This window comes from Colius striatus, chromosome 19 (assembly GCF_028858725.1).
Source record: "Colius striatus isolate bColStr4 chromosome 19, bColStr4.1.hap1, whole genome shotgun sequence".
Taxonomy (NCBI): domain Eukaryota; kingdom Metazoa; phylum Chordata; class Aves; order Coliiformes; family Coliidae; genus Colius; species Colius striatus.
In genome coordinates, this window is record NC_084777.1 from 6,947,449 (window position 1) to 6,968,117 (window position 20,669).

Genomic DNA, 20,669 nt, shown 5'->3' on the forward strand with positions numbered 1-20,669 from the left:
GGCAATGTAACTAAAATATTGAAGCTGAAGTGTTGGTATTTGATATTTAGGAAAATAAGAATGAGCACTTTGCAGATAGCTCAACCTTGTTGCTTGCTTTAAGGTTATGGCAACGTTTTTTCTTTCTCTGGAGGCAGAGGGGCATGTGGAAGTAACCCCTAAGTTGCACAAGTATCATCTGTGGAATCTTCAGCCTAGGAAAGCTGTCTGCAAGATTTACTGCAATGACTAGGAAACTGGTGGTAGATGATGCAAGATTAATACTAAATATCTTTGTAATTTTAGACTTATAGAGCAACTGAATCTATCATTGAAAAGTAAAGAAGCTATAATTCAACACCTTGAAGAGGAAAAGTCTAAGAGTGGATCTAGTGATGGGAACTTGCCAGCAGAAAAAATCAGAGAACTTACCATTGCATTGAGGCACGAAAAAGATAGTGAGATAGAGGTGAGGAAATGGACTGACAGTTGTATTATGTGGTGTAGGATTGTAAAGGTTTTGTGCATGACAATATGTCAGTGACTTAAGCCAATATTCTTTTCCACAGCTATTACCTCTCTCCTTTCTCCATTCTCTTAACATTCACTGGTCACAGTGTGGTTTGATGTCAATATTCGTCCTTATTATCCATATTTACCAGTCATTCAGTGAGAAGTCATTGACTTTATGCCTGTATTATAGATATTGTGCAGTTGCTTACAGAAGTATATATCAAAAAATGCTAGATGTTAATAGACTCCCTCAATATAACCTGTGTAGATGTTAAGAATATGACTTGAGAGTTTGCTTTTTGAAAGTATCACTACTGTTACTGTCTGGAGAGAAAGCTGGGGTGAGGTAGGCATAAAAAAAACCCATGAAATAAAGTGGAGGTCTAGCCTTTAGCTTACAAAAGGTGCTAAGAACTAGTCTTTTGTTTCACTTGGATCTGAAACACAGAGACAGATATCCTGAAAGCTGAAATGTAGAAACAGGTATTGAGGCTTGTTGTGTGTCCATGCCCCCATTGCTTATTCAAATGACAGATTAAAGCTGGCAGAACTAAGAAAGTAATCATGGAGGCTGTCATGCTTCTGAGAAATATTCCTCTCTTTTGTTTTGGAACTTAATATTGATCAGTTCCTACATATCTTTTGTCAAGAACAAACAAGGGAACCTTCTATGATTTGGACTGAGCGGAATCAAATGTTTTCGGTTCTGGGTCTTCTTGCAGTTAAATCAATATATGTCAGGAAAAACTAGACTTGTTTCACAAGGGTATTTGAGTGTCAAGGTGAGAACAGAGTCCTCTTTAATCATTTCATGGGAGGTGGACAGACTGTATGATCACTTTAGGATGTGATACTAGAGAAAAATCTGATGGATACTTTTGCAGAACTCTGTTTTTCATATGTGATTACTTTTAAAACCAAAATATTAGGTTTTAAATATATAATTATATATTATATTTTAAATAGAATATAAAATGTCTAACCTCACCAAGGAAAAGTGCTAATTAAAAACTGCTTTGATGGAAGCATCTTTATTACATAGATAAATGTCACATTAAGATGCATTTTTAGTGATTCAGCAAGTACAGTTGTTTGTGTTTAGAATGAATTTCCTTGAACATAACAACTGTTTCATTCTTATAGGCCATTAGAATGGAGCTTAAAAATGAGAGAAATTCCTTTGAAAAAAAAATTCAGGTATGTTCTAGTTTTGTTTTTGTTTCCTTGACCACTTACAGTGCATGTTGGGACTCTTGTGTTATGCATTTGTGGATACAGAGAGGCTTTGACTGGAAAGGAAGCAAAGTGAGTAATCTGGTAAATTCTCTTCTGTTAGATGACAGGAAGGCATGCCTTGTTTTTGATGCAATTTTCAGAAAAACTGATAGACATGCTCATCAAATATTGAAGCTAATCCTCACGGCCAGTCCATGAGATTAGACTTCTTATATTATATTCCAGGCACATCTTTAAGACTATGACTTGCATTTTGGGACTATATTCTAGGTTATTAATCTGAGTAATAAGATATAAGAACTTTGAGAGAATGTACTTATTAATGTGCAGTTACAGTATCTCTTAGTGGGAAGTTAATGCAACTTTCACATAATCTAATTTAGTCACTCCAAGAAGAGCTACAAGAGAGAGAAAATGAGCTTGCTGTTGAAAAGAAGAATGGTTTGAAAAGGGATAAAACCATTCAAGGACTAACTGTTGCATTAAAAGCAAAGGAAAAAGAGGTATGACGATTATGATCTTGATGGTTTGTTGAACTATCATTGGGAGAGGAATGTGTGTGTGGTGTATGTTGCAGGAGTTAGCTGATCTCATTGTAATCATCAGGAGCCTTCTACTGGGTCCTTTATCACTGCTGTCGTGTCTGTAAGCAGTTCTCTTTATCTAGAGTTCTGTGTCTCCGATTGGAGGAGAGAGGAAAAAGATATTTAACTGATACTTTTTCCCTTGAGAACTTTGAGGAAAAATATTTTCAGTTGCACGCTGATTTTTATCAGCTCTGAGCACCACTTAAAAGATATGAGAAGGATTTTACATTGAGTAAGTGGAGCTGTCATAAAGACAGCTAAAATGGTCGAGGTCAACATCAGCTGAAATTCAGATTTTGTGGAAGAATGGGAAGTACTTAACTTGAGTGATAGACAGTCAAAGGAGTGTTGTATAAGAACAGGAGTTTCTTTATACAAGACTTACTGTGATATGTTTGGTGTTTTTATTCTTTAAAGTATTTGTTTGTGTAGTTGGCTGAATGGATAATGAGATGGGCATAGCTATTACTGAATCTCTGTCCCTTGGGAGTAACTCTTTCTACATAGTATTCGTTTTACTTTACTTAAAGAATGAGGAGCTTGGTTCTGAAATTGAAGATCTAAGTGCTTCATTGGCTAAGGCAAGAGAGGCAACTCACAAAGCACACATCCAAAAATTCAAGGTAAGAAGCAAACAATTAATGTGACTTTCCCTATGCCTACTTTTCTCCATAGTTCCAAGCAGTGGGTAGTGCTTTGTACAGCACAGTACAGGGATGGAAATGAGTTTAAAATGTTGTTTAAAATGATTATTTTTTCTGATTCTGAAAAAAAAAAAATCCCAAATAAAGTGATTTAAATGGTAGGTAATCTGACATTTTAACACTGTCTTGTTTTTTTTACTTCCATAAAACTCAATAATTATTGAAGGACAAATGTGTAAAAAACCAAATGAGTTAAAAATAAAGACAAAGAGTTGTTGAGCTAAGAGGATATTGACCTTTCTTTTTTGACCTAAATGTTTTTGTTTGCTTTTTTTTCCCCAAAAGTATGGTAACAGCACACTCTCCATGTCAGAAGAGTTGAGCTGGGTATGAGACACTTGTTTGGATTTATTATATAATGTGAACGCACTGTTTATAAAACAGTGGAATGTTGCTTATGAAAATGCCATTTAGTAATGCTTTCATGTGTGTGGAGGAGAAAGGACTTTGTGATGATAATAAATGCATTATAAAGGTCTTAAAATGAAAAATGGAAGAAAGTAAGAATTTGGTATTAAAATAGAGAACATAATGTCTCCTCCAATGTTTTAAAACTCATCTAGAACTAAATTTGATTAATACTGATCAGAGGCAATGATGAGACTTCCCTTGTGATATTTTTTTCATCTACTTGGTTTCTTAGCTGGAATGGAAGAGGTTGGTCCACTTTCAGATGAAACTCTGGGCCTAGGACTCTTGACTGACTGTACCCTTTTGTGACTTCAGAGTGTAATGGGGTAGTGATGTTCAATTTGTAGAACACCTCCATTTCATCAAAAGGCATTTGTTTCACTTAAGCCCAAGTTTTAAGTGTGGTCTGTTGAGAAGTATATCCTGCGGCTTCTCAGGGTCATTTTTGATCTGTGTGAATCTATATAAAATTTTAACCCTTTTGTTTTTACTGAGAGCTTGATTATTTTCGAGCAGTTCTAGGTTTAAAGAGTTTGCAACTAATCCCTCCTGTCCACAGAATCCATATTGCATGGTGAGTGACAGAGCAAGCCCTTCTCCTCATTACTCTGCTACTTAGCTACAGACTTGAGTTGAAGGCAGTTCTCTGTGAGTAGACAATGCTGCACAGCCTGTCATCTGTGTTGTGGACTTCAAAGCCAGTTGTAACAGTATGTGATGGGGCAGAACATAAATCATGTTTGCCATTTCATCTAAAAAAATATGCTTATGACTTGGCAACTACTTGATCTTGTCTGGATTCAGAATGACCCTAAAACTAGAGCTTAGAACCAATAATAATAATATGATCTCGTTTGCACTATGGACTCCTTTGAAGGTCAACCTTTTGTCTAATTTTTAGTTAACAAAGACTTTATCCTGCACTGGGTGTCACTCAAAGCTCTGTTACACTGAAAAAATTCTCAACTAGTATAACATTTTCCCTGTTGTGTGTCATTTCACTTTATTTTTGCACCACAGTTTTAACGTACTGGAAAGAGGTGTGGGGGAGTCAGTTCGGATGCAACAGGTGTAAAGACTTTCAATCTCTCCAAAATAGCCTTATAGAACTTGAAAGTTGCTCTATTTTTCAGGGTGCTGAGGATTATCAAGCACTCTTGATGGAAAAAGAGACCCTCTTAGCAGAGCTGCGTTCAGAAAACCTTACAAAGGATGCTGAGAATCGTAAACTACAAAGAAGGATTAAAAGGACGGATCAAGAGCTAAATGATTTGAATTTAGAAAGAGAGAAAATGGAGAAGGAGCTGGATGAAGCACAACTACAGAAGAGCAGAAGTGACAAAACCATTAATGTTATTATCACTCTTTTTTCCTTTATTTCATAAAGTTTAAAAATAATTTAGCACTTGCAGCTTGTCTCTTTCTAACAAATTGGTTTGAGTAATTTTTTGGAAGGTAAATGCATTTGTCTAAAGCCAGTGTTCAAAAGCGTGTGGCCAAGAAGAGTGAGAAGGAAAACTCTGGCATGTAGTCTGCCCAGAAAAAGATTTTAAAATAAAGATATTTTAAATATCATTTTGATAGTCTTAAGACCTAGAAAAAAAAATCATCAGCCTTTATAAGCAGTAAATGGTTGGTTTCAGTTTGGCTGATGTGAGAACCTAAACATGCACAACAACATACATTTTGTATTTCTATTGTATTTGTCTTCTTGCATGTCTGTACATTACTTAGATTAATCACACTACTTAGATTAATCTTTCTTCCAAGTTCTAATGCAGAACAGGAGTAAGTAGCCAATTGTCTCAGCCTTAGACCAGACTTCAGCTTGCCTTTTGCTATCGTAGCAGGGTCACTGTAAAAGCTGTATATTAAATAATTTCTGCTTGTTAAATTCCCAAAGCACAGGATTAGTTGATCACAATTTAACATAAAAATGATGTGCAGGATTTATTCATTAATTTTGCTTGCTTCATATTCTGTGTTGGCTTTTTTACCTTGTGTTCAGATAATCACTTCTGCTTCCAGCATGCACAGCTCATGCAGCAAAGTGAATGATTAGGTTTCTTCTTTTTTTTTTTCCCTGAAAAAAAGATTCACCTTCTGCTGACTGTTTGATATAAAACATACTTCTCACCTGTATGTCTTGTCACATGGATTTTTCTAAAGTCTCTTCACCAGTGCTTCCATTAAGGCAGCATTTGCATAATGAGAAGAGTCCTGCCTGCATACAAAGTCTGGCCCCCTTCAATTAGGGATTAGCCTCCTGCTATATTAAATTACATAAAAGATTAAACAAGCTTGTCTTTATTCAGTAGATGTTTTGGTTCAATTATTAAATAAGGATCTTAATAAAGCAGGTGGATGTGGAAAATACTATTCCTGCAATATCCCTTAAAACCAGTAGAGGGGTCCCTTTACCTACAAACAAATAAGTTGTTCTCCCCCTCCACCCCCTCCGCCCCCCCTCTCCTGCCCCCACTCCGGTTTAACTTGCATTTTTAGTTGATTGTCAACTGCTGTTAGGCTGCCATCACAAAGTGTCTATCTTTGGTGTGCTTTGAAATTTCTTCAAGGTGTTGAGGTTAAGGAGGGAAAGAACAGATCAGTCCTGTCAGTAAAAGAGCCACAAAGAACATATTTTATTGATTTAAAGTGTTTTATATTTAACTGTATTCTCTATTCAGAACTTTTTTTCATCTGTGAGGGGAGCTAGAATATAACTCTGTATAGGAAAGACAGGGAAAAATAGGAACCGAGTAGGGAGTTGCCAGGGGATTCAAAGGTACTTGTATTATAGAAGCCTATTTGACTCCATTATGTCCAAGTTTTTCATGTAAATGACTGGCTCCTTGGGGAGAAGCATTCCTGCCAAAAGATGAGCAGTCTTATAAAAATTATATCCCTAACCTAGTTCCTACTCCTTGCAGAGCAGCTGCTTCAATTTCAGAGTTGCTATACATTTGGATATAGTAGCGCTGCCTGTGAAATGTTGCCCATTAAGCAGTAGATAAGTGGGAGCAAAAAAATATGCTGTGGTATTTTGCTCTTTGACAAATAGAAAAACATTTCACTCATCTGTTGTGAACTTTTTATGAGACAGCCTTAAAAATTTTTTCTATTTATGCTCTAAGATACCTATTTATCAGTCTCTCTATTTTGTTGGAATAAAACTAATAAGAATATGCATAAACTGTAGAAAATGCCCTTCACAGCTGTAATGAGCTGCTCTCTTAGCTCTTCACTCAGGGAAAATTTCAATTTTCATATATTGTAATTGAGATAATCCATTTTTTTTCATATCTATTAAAAAGCCCCCAAACCTGCAAGAACCTTGGAGATCCAGAAAAAGTACTTCTGCCCTGTTCTTTGCCCATTTGGTCTGGAGATGGTTTGGGCATTAGTGTCCTGGAATGGAAAAAAGTTAAATTCATGAAAACTGTTATATATGAGCTGATCCTCCAAGTCACAAACTTTAATAGGAGTCTTCTGGAGCAATCTGCATAGAGGTTCTTGCCCAATGTCCCTGCCACAGAGGGAGTGGGCACCTTGGCTTTTTACTAGGTCTTGGGTTTTTTTTACTAGATTTAAAAGGAAAACCTCTCACTTCTGCTACTCTTAAGTGGTAGTTCAGCATCACTTTTAGCTCTCAGAAACTTTGAGCATGTTTTCTTACATACAATGGATGAGGAATAACCATGCACTCATCCTTAATGTTGCTCGTGTGCACCATGTTACTGTGTCTGTAGCAGATGCAGTGTGTCTTTATCGAATGCTTTGCTCAAACTTACATGATTAAACACTTAAGTATCCATTCTCTCTCCAGACCTAAATGTAGACAATTAGAGTTTATTTACTGGGTATTCATATTTGATCAGTTGGTTGGGGAAATGCAGAATAACTCATTAGGCAGAATGTATTATTTAGTCTTCCTACCCATAGTTTAGCCTGAGAGGGAGGTTTTGGAGCTTCACAACTTAATTATTCACCAACTTGTTTTCCATCTGACAAGGAGGGGGAGGCATCTGCTCCAGTCTTCTACATTATAGTGTTTCACATTCATTTTTCTTAGTTCAGCTATCATTAATCATAGGAAAGTCTCTTGGGGAAAAGGGTTGGCAGGAGGAATTGCGAAGCTTGTGCTCTGAGAGCCGTAGGTACTATATTATCCTTGCAACTCAATGTATAGAAACCAATAGCTTTTCTCCCCGACAATTTGAGTGGTCAATGAGTTCAAGCAACCTGCTATAGTGATGGATAGTTTTGTGTGTTACAGAATTCTGGCTCATGCAAAGAAGATCATTTTCAGTCTCACTTCAAGCTTGTTTGGGGAAGGGTTTAGGGAACTCTGGGGCCAGAGATAGTAGAGACAGAGTATCTGTAAATTGCAAGTCTCCCTCAGGCTTTTTTACCTCTTTCACACTTGTATACGTTGTCAGTCCAGCTCTTTCCATAAACCTAACTATATTTGTGCTGCTTTAAAGGCAGAAGCATAGTTTCTGTACCTGACAAGTGTTATACGCCAAGATGACTGAAATTAGCTACTAGGGGCTGTAATACTGTAATTGCAGCAGCAGCATCTTTTCTGTCTGTGCATGTCTATCATCTTCTGAGAACTGTTGATGGTTTTCATAAAGAGAAGTCACAGGATATTGGTCATTTGAAGTTATAGGACGGATCAAAAGTGTTCCTTTGACGTTTAGGTACCTGACAGGCAACATATTAAAGACTCTCAGTCATGTGATAGTATAAAAACAATGTAAAACCAGAAAGCAAAGGAGCCAATGTTGTAATACAGTGAAAATCATGATGCTGCAGTTGATCCTTTGCTTCCAGTTCATGTGTTGGGTGTGAATAGGCTTCATGTTGACCTACTTGAAGGACTCCATAACTGGAAGCCAAAAGACTTTACAGTTAGGAGATTGTTACACTACTTCCAAAAGAACGATGCTGCACTGTGGTTTATATTTGTAGTTAGGAAGAAACAATCATATTGGAGAGACAAAACTGGGATATGATTCTATAGTTCAGTTTTCTTAGTCAAGCAAGTATTTGTTTTGGTCCTGAAAAAAATCACCTGTATTAGTTTTCAGAACTGAAGTGTAAGCTTAATCATTCTTTGAAACTGAATAACATTCGAGGGCTTTTTTAGAGCTATTAGAGATTTCTTAGCTGAATCCTGCTAATGAAACTAAAATTAAGCAAGTAAACCAAAAGGCATTGTAAATGACAATTTGTATTTAATGTGTAAAATAAACAGAAGTAAAACTCAAGTAGTAAAATGAAGTTAAGAATTTGATGTGAGCCTGCATGAAGCAAGGTAATTAAGTCAAGAAAAGGACATAAAACAGTTTGTAAAGAGATTGCAATTAAGGTGTCACTAGTACTGTTTCTTTGTACTTGGAATAAGAAACAGCTATTGAATCCTAAATCCCAGTGGAGGTAAATAAAAAGCTTATAGGTGGCTACCATATGTGCAAACTATTTAAAGGCCTTATGATACTTCATAAATGGGCCCTTTTTGGGAATAAATGGAAAACATTTATTTCAAGATGTAGGCTGTGTTACCTGGTTCTTTGGGTCTGAAGTTTAGATAGCATAAAGTTTACTCTAAGTTTTAATTGTTTGATTTTAGACAGCAGCTCCTTTGTTACAAATTTCTACGTTTCTTTTTCCACATCATCCATGCAGTAAATGCTCTAGATCACAGATGGAGTAAAAGCTTATGTAAGCTATGCCTCTTTCAACTGACAGCATTGGAACTTCCAACGTAACAGAAAAATGTGAAGTGACACAAACAGTATTGATGGGAGAGAAGTTGGAAGGATAGAGAAGACATGTAATGGATATTTCTACTGCCCCATGCTCTTTTCCCCATGCCCCATGCATATTTTCCACTCTGTAACTGGGAACTGACAATTATATATTAATAATTTTGCATGTATTTCCATTGATTTAGGGTTTGTTCCAATATATAGCAAAATATAAAGAGTCATAACTGTTGAACTGCTTGGAACTTAAGGCTTTATCAGGTGGGCAGTCTTTGAAACCCCAATAATAGCTACATTTGCAGATGCTGGATCTTCAAGTGAAGTGAAACAAGACCTGTAGGAATGCAGAAAGTCATAAAGAAAGTCATAATTGTGGTGTGCATCAAGTGTGTGACCTGCAAACTAGGAGATACTACTTTTTATACTGCAGTAGTTTATGTTGATCCTAAGGACTGTGTAAAGGCCATTGAAAGAGATTATTTAAGTGATTTAGAGGCAAAATGGACAAATGTGTTTCTCTCATGGTGAATTAAGATGTGGAGATGATACAACTAATCTTGGAGCTGCAGGAAGTAATTAATAGAGCTGGAATCAGGATCAACTTCTGTTCCTAACTTCTAATCGTGAGACTGACCTGATTGGTCATTTGGAGTTTATGCTCTTATCTAAACAAAATGTTTTAACATTTCTGAGTGTTTGTTTGATGCAAAAGTAACTAGTAATGCAAGAATTTCCATGGTGTGATGAGAAGAGCAAATGACAAACTGAATCACCCATAACCAATTTCCTCTTGTTCCTAGCAAGGTAGTAAATTGACTCAGATGTAAGTGTTCATTCTGACAGCAACAACATCTACGTGCATGATTATCCCCCACAGCTTTGGAGTCCAGTCATTCCATATGAAAGGCATTTAAACAGTAACAACCTTGATTTTTAGAAGTCAATACTGATATCTCATCTAAAAATTTATTTTCTTTAATTGTATTCATTGATGCCAAGAGAAAGATGCTGGCTTAAATGCATTCTCCAGACTATTTGGTGATATGGGTAATCTAAAGCAATGGAAAGTTAAGCTAATAATGTGGGTTGTTAGTCTTAAACATTTTTTAAAGTTGATTTGCTAAATATTCAGTTTCATTTTCTTTGTAGGACCTTAGAAATCAACTAGAGAAATTACATGGTGAAATGACTGAGAAAGAAAAAGCAGTTGAACATCATTACACTATTCTCTTGAGTGAAAGCAATCAAAAGTTGCAGAGCCAAGAAGTAGTTGTCAAGCAGCTAACAGACAACGTCAATCAAAAGGATCTACTGCTTCAGGTAGGTACAATTGAGTTGAAATGAAAAATGGAAAGTTATCATTTGATTTTATATGAGGAATTATTACAAAATCACATTCGTATTTGGAGTTAGGATTGATTTTTATGATAATCCTTTACCTTTTATAAGACTGTATTTGCAGAACAGACATGTAATTAGAGAGTGTTTGGCATCCAACAAGATTTGATGTTAGGGTTTTGTGAAGCATGTGGACAGAGGAGGAAGAAATCTTTACTAATATGTAGAATCTTCACAGTTATGGTAAGATCCTTTAAAATCTCTGAAGTGCCTGTGATTTCCAGTATATTGTGTACAAACTAGAAGTTGAGGGGTAGGTATAGATACTGAAATATTTATCTTTGAAACGATGTATGTGAGAAGGGAGCTGCCTGAATCTTAACAGCTCCCTGCTCAATTTGTTTATAGCTGGAGTTATAACACTGAAATACTGAATACTGATGGTATTCAACCAGCAATGCAAAGAGTGGTGGTTGGGTTTGCTCTGTACCTGGAGACCAAGGTGCATGCTTTGACTTATTTTTTAGGAGGCAGATTGGATAGCTGGGGAAAACTACTGTTGGATCTTTGTTTTTGCCTCTATTATGTTAAATTGAGCTATTCTTTTACAAGACATGTAAAGAACATAAGCTGGATCATCCTCGGAGAGTCTCTTGAGTTTTGTGTATTTGTCTAGTTTGCAATATGAAACTAGAGAAAGTTTTGTCAAACTGTCTGTTTTTTTCTTTTGTTAGAAACTTGATGGAACAATTAAAGAAAAGGATGCAGAATTGCAGGAACTCCTGAATAAGTACAAGAGCCTTTTAAGAGCCAATGAAGAACTTGAACTGAAAAATGAGGGCTTAGTAAAGGAAAAATGTGCTGCACAGTCTCAACAGTCAATCATCAAAATAGTCAGAGAGTTAGAGGTGAGGTTTTCATGACTAACCATTTGCAGATAAACACCTTGACTTCAAATTGAAGAGAGTTTTGACTTTGGCTCCAAAGGTGTGGAGTCATATATTAATTCACCTGTGTAGCAAGGGACTGTTTTTCTTTCATATCAGTACCATCTCAAAATATTCTGTATAAGATAGCAATGGCTTTATTAATAATTGTGTCATATGATTTGTATGATTGTGGTGATATTGATCTGATGTTGTAAGAGTGCCTAGTATTTTACTCTTGTGAGTTATATGGCATCTCTAAACTCTGCTCTCAGAAAGTGCATAAAATGTTTTACCTGCCATAAAGAGATAGAGTTTTGTGGTCAATAGGGCAGAAATATTTCCCAGAGTGGGAGGGTATCTGTGTTTCTGAAGAGAGGTGCAGGAGACAGTTTGTGTACTTTTGATGGATAAGGGGAAAGATTGCACAGAGCTAGTGACCACAGGAGATAAATGAAATGTGAGGATAAAAAATATAGATAGGAGTGAAAATACATCTAGGACAAGAGAAAAACCACTTTAAAGCAAAGAAGAAAGGAAATAGCACAGAAATATATATTAAAAAAGGTGGACATCATTTTATCTGATACCATAGATCGAAAAGACTTGTTAGTGTCTGAAATCAGAGGTCAGAATTCAAAGTATTAAAATGAAGAGTTACTTCCCCTTCACTATCCATTTCCATTCCCCATACTCGCAGAAAAAAAATCAGATATTGTTTAGAAGTTTTTGAATCGCTGACTCCATCAGTGCATGTTTTTGTTATTGTGTACAGATTATTGAACAAGTAAGATGCTTTTGAAAGTATGTTTATGGCTTTTATTTATGCTGTTTGCAACCTGGTATGTTAAATTTCCAGAAGCATCAGTAAAAAGAATTAGATGAGTATGTACTAATCATGGAGAAAGCTATTTTGTTTCTTTAAGAATATATCAGTCGTTAATGAGATTTTCTGAAGGACACTTAACAAAAAGTGAGCCAATGGCAAAGGAAACATTGTGTGCTATTTATGTCTTGTGTCATGTTTTGAACACACTAGTGACTTAATATGTTATGAGCATTATTATTAAATAAGGTAGATGTGAGCACACGTTAAGTCATGGCTTATTTGACAAGCTCAGAGAAAAGGAACTACATCACTGTTTGCCAGGGTGCAGAGTATAGCAAAGTATATATGAATATATATGCAGAGAAAATAAAGGCTGTGAAAGGTTGAGGAGAAATTCTACCTGTGTGATACAAACTGCAGTGCATGCACGTAACTTCTGTCATAAAGGGACCTAAGTGTGATGGAAAATCATACAGAATTAATGAAAATCAAACACCAACTTTCCTCTGTACACCCTACTTCCAATACAGGTGTATAACCAGGAGAGAGAACAGTGGCAAGTGAAGCCATGCATGGTAATGACCCAGTACCCACCTTCTAATCACAATCTATTCTCTGTTGCTGGTTCATTTAGTGATTGTGAACAATACCTAATCACAACCCATTGTCCTCTCAGCTCAACCTCTGTGTAAGATATCTCCTATAAGAACCCACTTTGGCATATTAATCATAAGTTTTTGGACACAGATTATGCAGAGCTCTGCTGTCATTGCCCGCCTTGGATTCTTTGATGACTTTACAGTGCTGCACCAACTCTCAGCAAACGCACAGCTGGATCCTCCCCACCAGAGAGAACAGAAACCAAGCTCTTCTAGCCTCACTGATCTTTAAAGTTGAAGAAACTGAATTGAGAGATGCAGAACTTTCTCTCTTTCATCATACCTTTTAACTTTATTTTAATGTAATGATAAATTTTAAAGCTACCAACATCCAAAGCTCTGCTGGGTGCCTTGGCCAGGCCAGGGAAGATAAATGACAGTTTCTAATTAGAGTTTGGATTCTTGAGCCACTGTCGTGGGCTAGAGAGAGAGTGTGTGAGGGCACTGATAATTAGGTTAGTCATGCAACTGCTGACTCGGGTATCTATGAAGTGTTGGAATGAAAGATATTTTACAGCCAATGAATTTAGAAGTGCAATGGACCCCATGTAATTCTGGAAACTTTAGTTGGTTTTGCACTTAAGGCTCTTCTGTCACTACCAATACTGTTATTCTTACAAAGCTCTTTTTGTTGGAGCATTTGTTAGGTAAATATATTTTCAATACAGGTTTTTAGATGTTTGTTGTTCACTTTAATACTGAGAAAAGCAGCAAAATAGAGAAAAGTGTCTCAGCTTGCTCAGTCCTTGAGCTGTGCTTCTGGATTCTGTTGTGTTGCACATGTACTCTTGCACAAAGGGTAAATGGCAGTAAGGAGCCACAGTGGCAGGGGTTTTAATTCTAAATTGATGTATCTAAGTGTAAAAAAAGTTCTTGGATTTGCTGTTATGTAGTCTGTCTGTGATGTCTGTTTTTGGGAGGGTGAACTTAGATGCCACTTGAGAGTGGAGTAAGAAATGTAATTAGCTCATACACTGCAAGGCAAATCTGCGGTTTCTGCAGACACAAGTCACTTTCTAATTCCTGCATGATCAGCACATTGTTTGACTTTGGTTACAATTATTCCTGTAGATACGGAGTTTAAACTGTGAATACAGAGACTTGACAATATTGTGTGGATATAGTTGTGATTAAATTTGCTGCAACTGGAGAAACTGCATTCAATGCATGGAAGTTTTTGATGTAGCTTGAGCATTGTAATTGATGGTGCTGTGAGAGTTGGCATTAGTGCAATAGTGGCAGTACTGCAGACGTGTCTTAGCTGATGAAATGATGCAGTGTGCATGTTGTTGCTGAGTTATTGTGATTATGGAAAGTGATGTGGTTGACTTTTTTTTTTAAATACAAGTGTCCTGTCTATTAAATAGTGATGAGTGCATGGCAGTTGTTGCTTTCAGTCTCTTGAAACTGATGTTGGGAACACATAAACAGGGTTATAGTTCCATTTCTGATTTGATGAGATGAGCTTCTAGCTGAAATAGTAATAATTTATGTCAATGTCTGTGTCTTCGCACATTTTAAACATGACGCTTTTTACCTGTGGCACTGAGCATGGCCTGGTGATGGGAATGAACGTGGTTGGTGTGTCTCACCATTTCCATATGAACAGAAAGTTCATCTTAAAGGAGTTAGCCTGATGAAATGGTATTTGGAGATCTGTATATAGTCCACTAGTCTTGCCTCGCATATCACCAAGAAGGGCCATAGTTCCTTGGGACCAATGGCTTTGTGACATTTTCTGTGGTTGAGAAGACATCTTAATGATCTTAAAGGTCTTTTCTGACTGAAACAATACTATGAGTCTATGATTCTAAAAGTCACCAACAAAGTCTTTTGCTAAAGTAATTTTAGTCTTAAGATACGTGACTCAGTGGCCTGTAACAGTTCTGGTCTTAGTAGCAATTGGTTCACCGATGGTACATAGATAAAGCTCTCTGCAATGTTAGAAGAAATTGCCAAATTCTAGTACTGGTGGATGGATGGAGGAGGCAGTGGTGAGGTGTTAGATTATGGCCTTCCTCAGTCATTTATCCTCTGACCTTCAGAGTTTGAAATGATCCTGGTGGCTGTTGTAAGCAAGAGAGTGTTCAGTGAGGCAAATGGATATTTTTGTGACTTTGCCACTAAGTTATTTATTATGGAGATGTAAACCTTTTAGTTTCATTGCTTACAATTTGAGAAAGCTTTAATGAAAGTAAGTTATGTTTTCCACCACTGCTGCTTAGCAATAGTATTTCAGACTTAAATATAGACTTTAATGTATTAGATTGCCTCCTTTCATGGGAATATAAATCTTTCACTGCAATATGGTCCTGGATGTCTTGCAGCTATCTCCTCTAACACATTTTCCCTCACACCATGTGTCAAGAGGTTTAATGTTTCATTAACTCCCACAGCATTATGGTCTATTTAAGTTACAGAGCTGCCTTATGTTTTGTGTACCGTTGGGGAGTTGATTGGAATAATTCACTCCTACACTTTATTTCAAAATGACAGTAATAATGTACAAAAAACAAATGTTCATGTTGTATCTTCTCATCCTTATTATTCATGAAACCTTCTGAAAAATCAAGAATACCTCTTCATGATTTTTCTAACCTCTACCTAGCTAGTTAAATTTAGAATTTAATAATTTGTGTATAGTCTGTGACATTTGGAATTAAGAAACAGCTCATGTCTCCTGTTATGCAGAAAAAAAGAATTGGGAGGATTTAATAAGTTTACTGAGATTTTGGTGCAAATGTAGAACGAAATTAACATGTGAATTCTAAAAGAAACTGGAGCATGGGTGTATGTTGAACAGTGCTTTTGTTAATGCAGCAGTCCTGGGCTCTGAATGATTGGTGACAACCCTTATCTAATTCGTGTACTGCAGACCCTTCAGAGTGACATTACTTTGCCAGTGCTTCAGAAGGAGCTTTTAATTAGGATAAAGTTCCGTAGTGTCTTCAGTAATAATTACAAGGCTGGTATCAGACATATGGAAGAGTTCACTAGAACTTTTAACAGCCTGTTAACCAACTAAATTAAGTCAAAAGATGTATGTCTTCCTGTTGCTTTCTACGTCATTGATCACTGTCGTTGTGATCAAACTTTTTCCAAGTTAAATTGCAATCTGTGTATTTTGTGTTTAGTGACTGTTCTTGAAAGGCTGAGATTCCAACACATTGAGAAGACTCCTTAATTCAGACTGTGAGATGTACTTTTTTGCATGATTTCTTTTTTTCCTGAGGGTTTTTTTTTTTTATTAATGGACTCTGGAGCACCCACCTCCATCTGTTTGCCTTTGGGTTTCTCAGTACTCAGTCAGCAGAATCCATTGCTGTGTGCAGCCTGTTTAGATAATCGCCTTGTTGTGAAGCTCAGTATTTTGCACTTCATATGCAGAATAGTATTTAACGTATACATTGCACTAGAACCTGGAAATACTGAAATAGCTTTGCCTATGTGCAAAGGCAAGGTCAAAGATTCTGTAGCATTAGGTAGTAGAAGCTACTCTTTTTGCAGTAAGATCTGACATGTAGATTACCCTAACGGGAATAATTTGATCAAAACTTGATTACACTTGCAAAATATTATTTAACATATTTGCTAGCATACTGTGAAGTATGAGTGTAAATAATTAAAAGTAAACAACAGTTGTCCTTGCTTTTGTACTCTTTACTTTGCAGAGTACTGAATTTTTCAAATTAACAGTCTTTGCATCGTTAGTGTGAATTAACGAGATTCTACTGTAGCTGAATTTTTGTTGCAATTCCTTCCTTAGGAATTGCAATTGGAGTAATAACAGATGCTTAAAACTCCTGGGTGTAGATTTCTTCCTTGTTAATGATGTGTTCACTAATGATTTAGTATCTCTTGAGAGTTCTCTTAGCTGAGATTCCCCCTTAGCTCTGGTACTTTTTTTGGTCTTCCTTTCAGTTTTCAGTCCAAGAAGAAAACCGAAAGAAGCAACAAGGCCTACTATTCTTCTTAAATAGAGGCAGGATGTATGTGTCTGACAATACATCTAAATTTGCTATAAATATCCAAGTTATTTTCTCTTCTGAGATGGCTGATATCTTGGATATTTTTATATAATAAGCGCAAGCAAATATTCCTTTAAATAGCTCCATTTTTTTGCCTCCTGCTGAAAAAGTGACTGAGTGGTTGTTTGGGAGTAAAAAAGGTCTTGGGAAATTAGTGGATCCTTACTGAGAATGTAGCATAAGAGTCTGTATTTATTCTAATAATAATATACTTTCTGTGAGCAAGACTGCAGGTAAACAATTTTCTTTTCTTTGCACAAGTAAAGAAGCAGCATGTAGTGGCCCAGCTGTGTGCACAGAAAGCCGACTCAACGGGCCTGTATCTGACATGTTCATCCTTTATTTGTTGTCTCAATAGAGTCCTTTTTGTTCCAAAATGGAACAGAATTCGCAGAAACCCCTCCCTCAAAGAAAACCAATTTTATCCAGAACAGAGACAGGACTGGTAGAACAACATTCTAAAATGTGTGTTTGGAGCTTGGGCTTGGCTACTTTTCCTTCCTTCCTCTCCCCTCCTTTGAAATACCTACCTGCCAGGTTTTCCTGGGTTCTGAAGCTGTAAACTTTGGAAGTGGGGATGCATGGGTTTGGGAGGAAAGCTTTTCAGACTGTGAGATGTTGTTTAGATATGTGACTGTAGGTAAATAACAAAACAGTATTTGCCTCCTTTAATAATATCTGTTTTTAAGCATGATGAATGGTTTCCAGATTCATCTTAGGCTTTGAGGTGGTGGGCAGCATTTTTGTATTTCTACTTCTCTCATGTTTGCTTCAGGACGTAGGTACAAACATAACTGTAGACATTCAAACTTAAAAATGTCATTTTAAACTCAATATGTTCTTGGTTTAATTTAGGAGAATAAAGAAGCTGAATATGAAAAGCTAATCCTTGCTTTAAGAAAAGAACAAAATATTTATTCTACGCTGGTGAAGACCTTCAAAGAATCAGATAGGTAAGTACTTTTTCTGTTTGGTTGGGTAATCTAAACTCAAAGGGCAAAAATCAGAAGTTGTGAAAAAAGCTGCAGCTTAACTGTAACAGGGATGATTTTGTACTGGCCAATTGTTTGTAGGGCGTAAACTACTGATGGAAGCCTCCTTATTTTCAGGAGTTACGTGTCCTGTGTTGGAATACAGGGGAAAAATCAAATTGAAGTGAGCTTTTGAGTGCTGGACGATTTGCCATGGTTTACTTCTAAAACACAGATAGTGCTTATCTTAAAAGTGTCACTGAGGGAATTTTAATGAAAATATAAGCCAGTAATATTTTGGAGAAGGTTAAACAAAAGAGGATAATTGAAGTTTGCATAGGATGCTTTCTATATAAAGCATTCAGAAGTACAGCAGGAGCAACAGTTTTTTAACCTTTTAAAATCAAAGAACACAGCATTTTAGCATTTTAGAAAGTGGCCTGCTTTGCCTGGCATCTGAGTAGGAGGTGTTATGGTAAAATAAAGTTCTTAGCCTTTAGGTAAAAGATATGTAAATGTTTTATAACAAATTTACCTTTGCTGTTAGAATTATAAAGATCTTAATTAGGTATTGACAGCTTTTGAGAGCTAGCTCCTGACTTTTCCTGCCTGAAGGCAATGGCTTATACCTGCCAACTTTGTGGGAACATGTGTTTGTATTTTGAGGTAGGTTTATAGATTGCTGTAGGTTGAAAACCATAAAGTGAATAGCACTAGAGCAGATGAGATCTACTGTTTGAATGAAGCCCATGAATGGTGATGCCATCTCGTGCTTGGCCATAGCTCAGAATCTGGTTTAGATGCTAGAGTTGTTTTCATTAGAAATAGTGATAGGAGTCAGATTATGGAGATTGTTTCTTATGGCTGGGAAAAGAGGAATAGCTTTTGTGACTTTTCTGTTGAACAACCACAAAATGAAGGAAGGAGCCAGTTTATTTTAATCTCTCAGATGGAGGGTGTGACTTGACACTGAAACACATTCTGTGGGTAAAGAGATTGTTAACACACTCCCTATAGTAATGACAACAAAGTAACACCTCTGATCGGAGTGTTTCTTAGAATATCTTTATAAAGAGGAAAAATATAAGTGTAATCATTAGGATAATTGGAGTTTAGCAGCCAACTTCAGTAGGGTCAGGTGCAAGACCATTAGTTCTGTTTTCTTGATATGAAGTTATAGGATGCTGAGAGCAGTGCATGTTATGCAGCAATTTGCAGAGGATGCACAATGATTCAGCAGTGGAGCTGGAAGTTGGAGGCAGGTCATCTTGTAGTTTTGTGGGCTGAGATGTGCTGTAAATCTTGTCATGGAAGACTTGAACCCCTAAAGTTCTAGGGAGCTGAATAAACAAGCCCTGCAGATAAATTCAGCCTCCTCGTTTGTATAATTGCCATCAGCAGTGACATAGATTTGAGGCAAACATCTGTGTTCTTGCTGACATATCTTCTTTTAGGCATTATTTATTTTAAGCAACCTGGTTGGTTATTTTTCAAAATAAGCTACTGTATGTCAGGACCAAGACATTTCTTGTCTCTCCAAGCAGGGAATCAATGCTTCTTCTTATAAAACCTTTACCTCATGTAAAGGAGAAAATGTGCTTACTTAGCTTCTACTCATGTGTAGGTTTGTTTTTATTCTTAATATTTTTGTGAGCATTTAAAAAAGCTCTCTTCAAAGCTACTCTTGAACAGGAGAGAATTGGTTAAAGCAATCATTTCTTGTGCAGGAAACATTGACAACAGCATACTTGTCAGAAGGCAGAACGATGGTCTTTTCATACATGCTGCCTTTAAATTAATGTCTTTCTACAATATACTGTTCTTCTCATGCAAGTATGATGTGCTGTGTGTTCCTGTATAGTCTCATGTAAGATGGATTCAAATGTTTTTTTTAAACATTCATGAATTCTCTGGTGTTTAGTGCAGTTGATTGGAAATTCTACAGCAGCCCAATTTATCTTGAAACACTGAGCTTACGATTGGAGTAAATGGGAAAATAAATAACATGAGTTTGGCAACCCCTTGTTATTGTTTTAGTCTTAGATCCAGTTTTTTTCATTTTATTTCAGTTTTTAGTGTACTTAAGTCTTTTTACAGACTGATGAAAATAGTCTTGTTGATGCTGGGGAAGGGTATGGGGAAGATCTAGCAAGAAGTCAACTGGAAGGGCTGACACTGTGAAGCCTGAGGGGAAGGGACTGATGCTAAAGAGCCTCAGCACCCACCTTGGAGGAAAGCTGCTTAAAGAATTAATTCAACTCGATAAATGATCATTTGTATGTTTTGGCATTGAGATGATTGAGACAATTTAGACCTTAAAAGGCCTTTTTTTACGGACTTTTGGGTAAGTGAAGAAATAAAACAGTTGTGTCTGGATCATATTTTCAATAAAAGATGATTTTTTTTTTCTTAAGTGGTGCATTAGATTATATAGTGTAGTTCTGTAGCAAGGGAACAAAGTTTCCATGGTCACCATACAATGGAATACAAAAGACATCAGTATTATGTGATAATAATGGTTTTCTGGCATACTTTTTAGAAGTTAGTTATATTGATTTTGCTAGAAAAGAATAACACAGGAGTTGGCTGGTAGAATATATTGTGTTTGAGCTGACTTATAATCAGCACAGCTCAAAACAGCAAGAAAAGACTGTGTATGTAAACATTGTCTTGTCTTTCTATGTAGGGATTTGTTTATTCTTATCCATCAAAATGAT

General features: G+C 36.5%; 1 protein-coding gene across 5 annotated transcripts in view; it reads left to right on the forward strand.

Moving 5' to 3' along the window:
• CDK5RAP2 (CDK5 regulatory subunit associated protein 2) overlaps nucleotides 1-20,669 on the forward strand; it is a 79,294-nt gene that overhangs the window by 12,396 nt on the left and 46,229 nt on the right. For 4 of the 5 annotated variants that reach the window (XM_062011602.1, XM_062011604.1, XM_062011605.1 and 1 more), the window contains exons 8-15: nucleotides 286-448; nucleotides 1,636-1,689; nucleotides 2,112-2,231; nucleotides 2,846-2,938; nucleotides 4,564-4,782; nucleotides 10,351-10,521; nucleotides 11,274-11,447; nucleotides 17,837-17,934. In XM_062011602.1, coding sequence (XP_061867586.1) covers nucleotides 286-448; nucleotides 1,636-1,689; nucleotides 2,112-2,231; nucleotides 2,846-2,938; nucleotides 4,564-4,782; nucleotides 10,351-10,521; nucleotides 11,274-11,447; nucleotides 17,837-17,934 — 1,092 coding nt within the window. The remainder of the gene's footprint in view (nucleotides 1-285; nucleotides 449-1,635; nucleotides 1,690-2,111; nucleotides 2,232-2,845; nucleotides 2,939-4,563; nucleotides 4,783-10,350; nucleotides 10,522-11,273; nucleotides 11,448-17,836; nucleotides 17,935-20,669) is intronic. The other variant, XM_062011606.1, reaches the window with a different exon arrangement.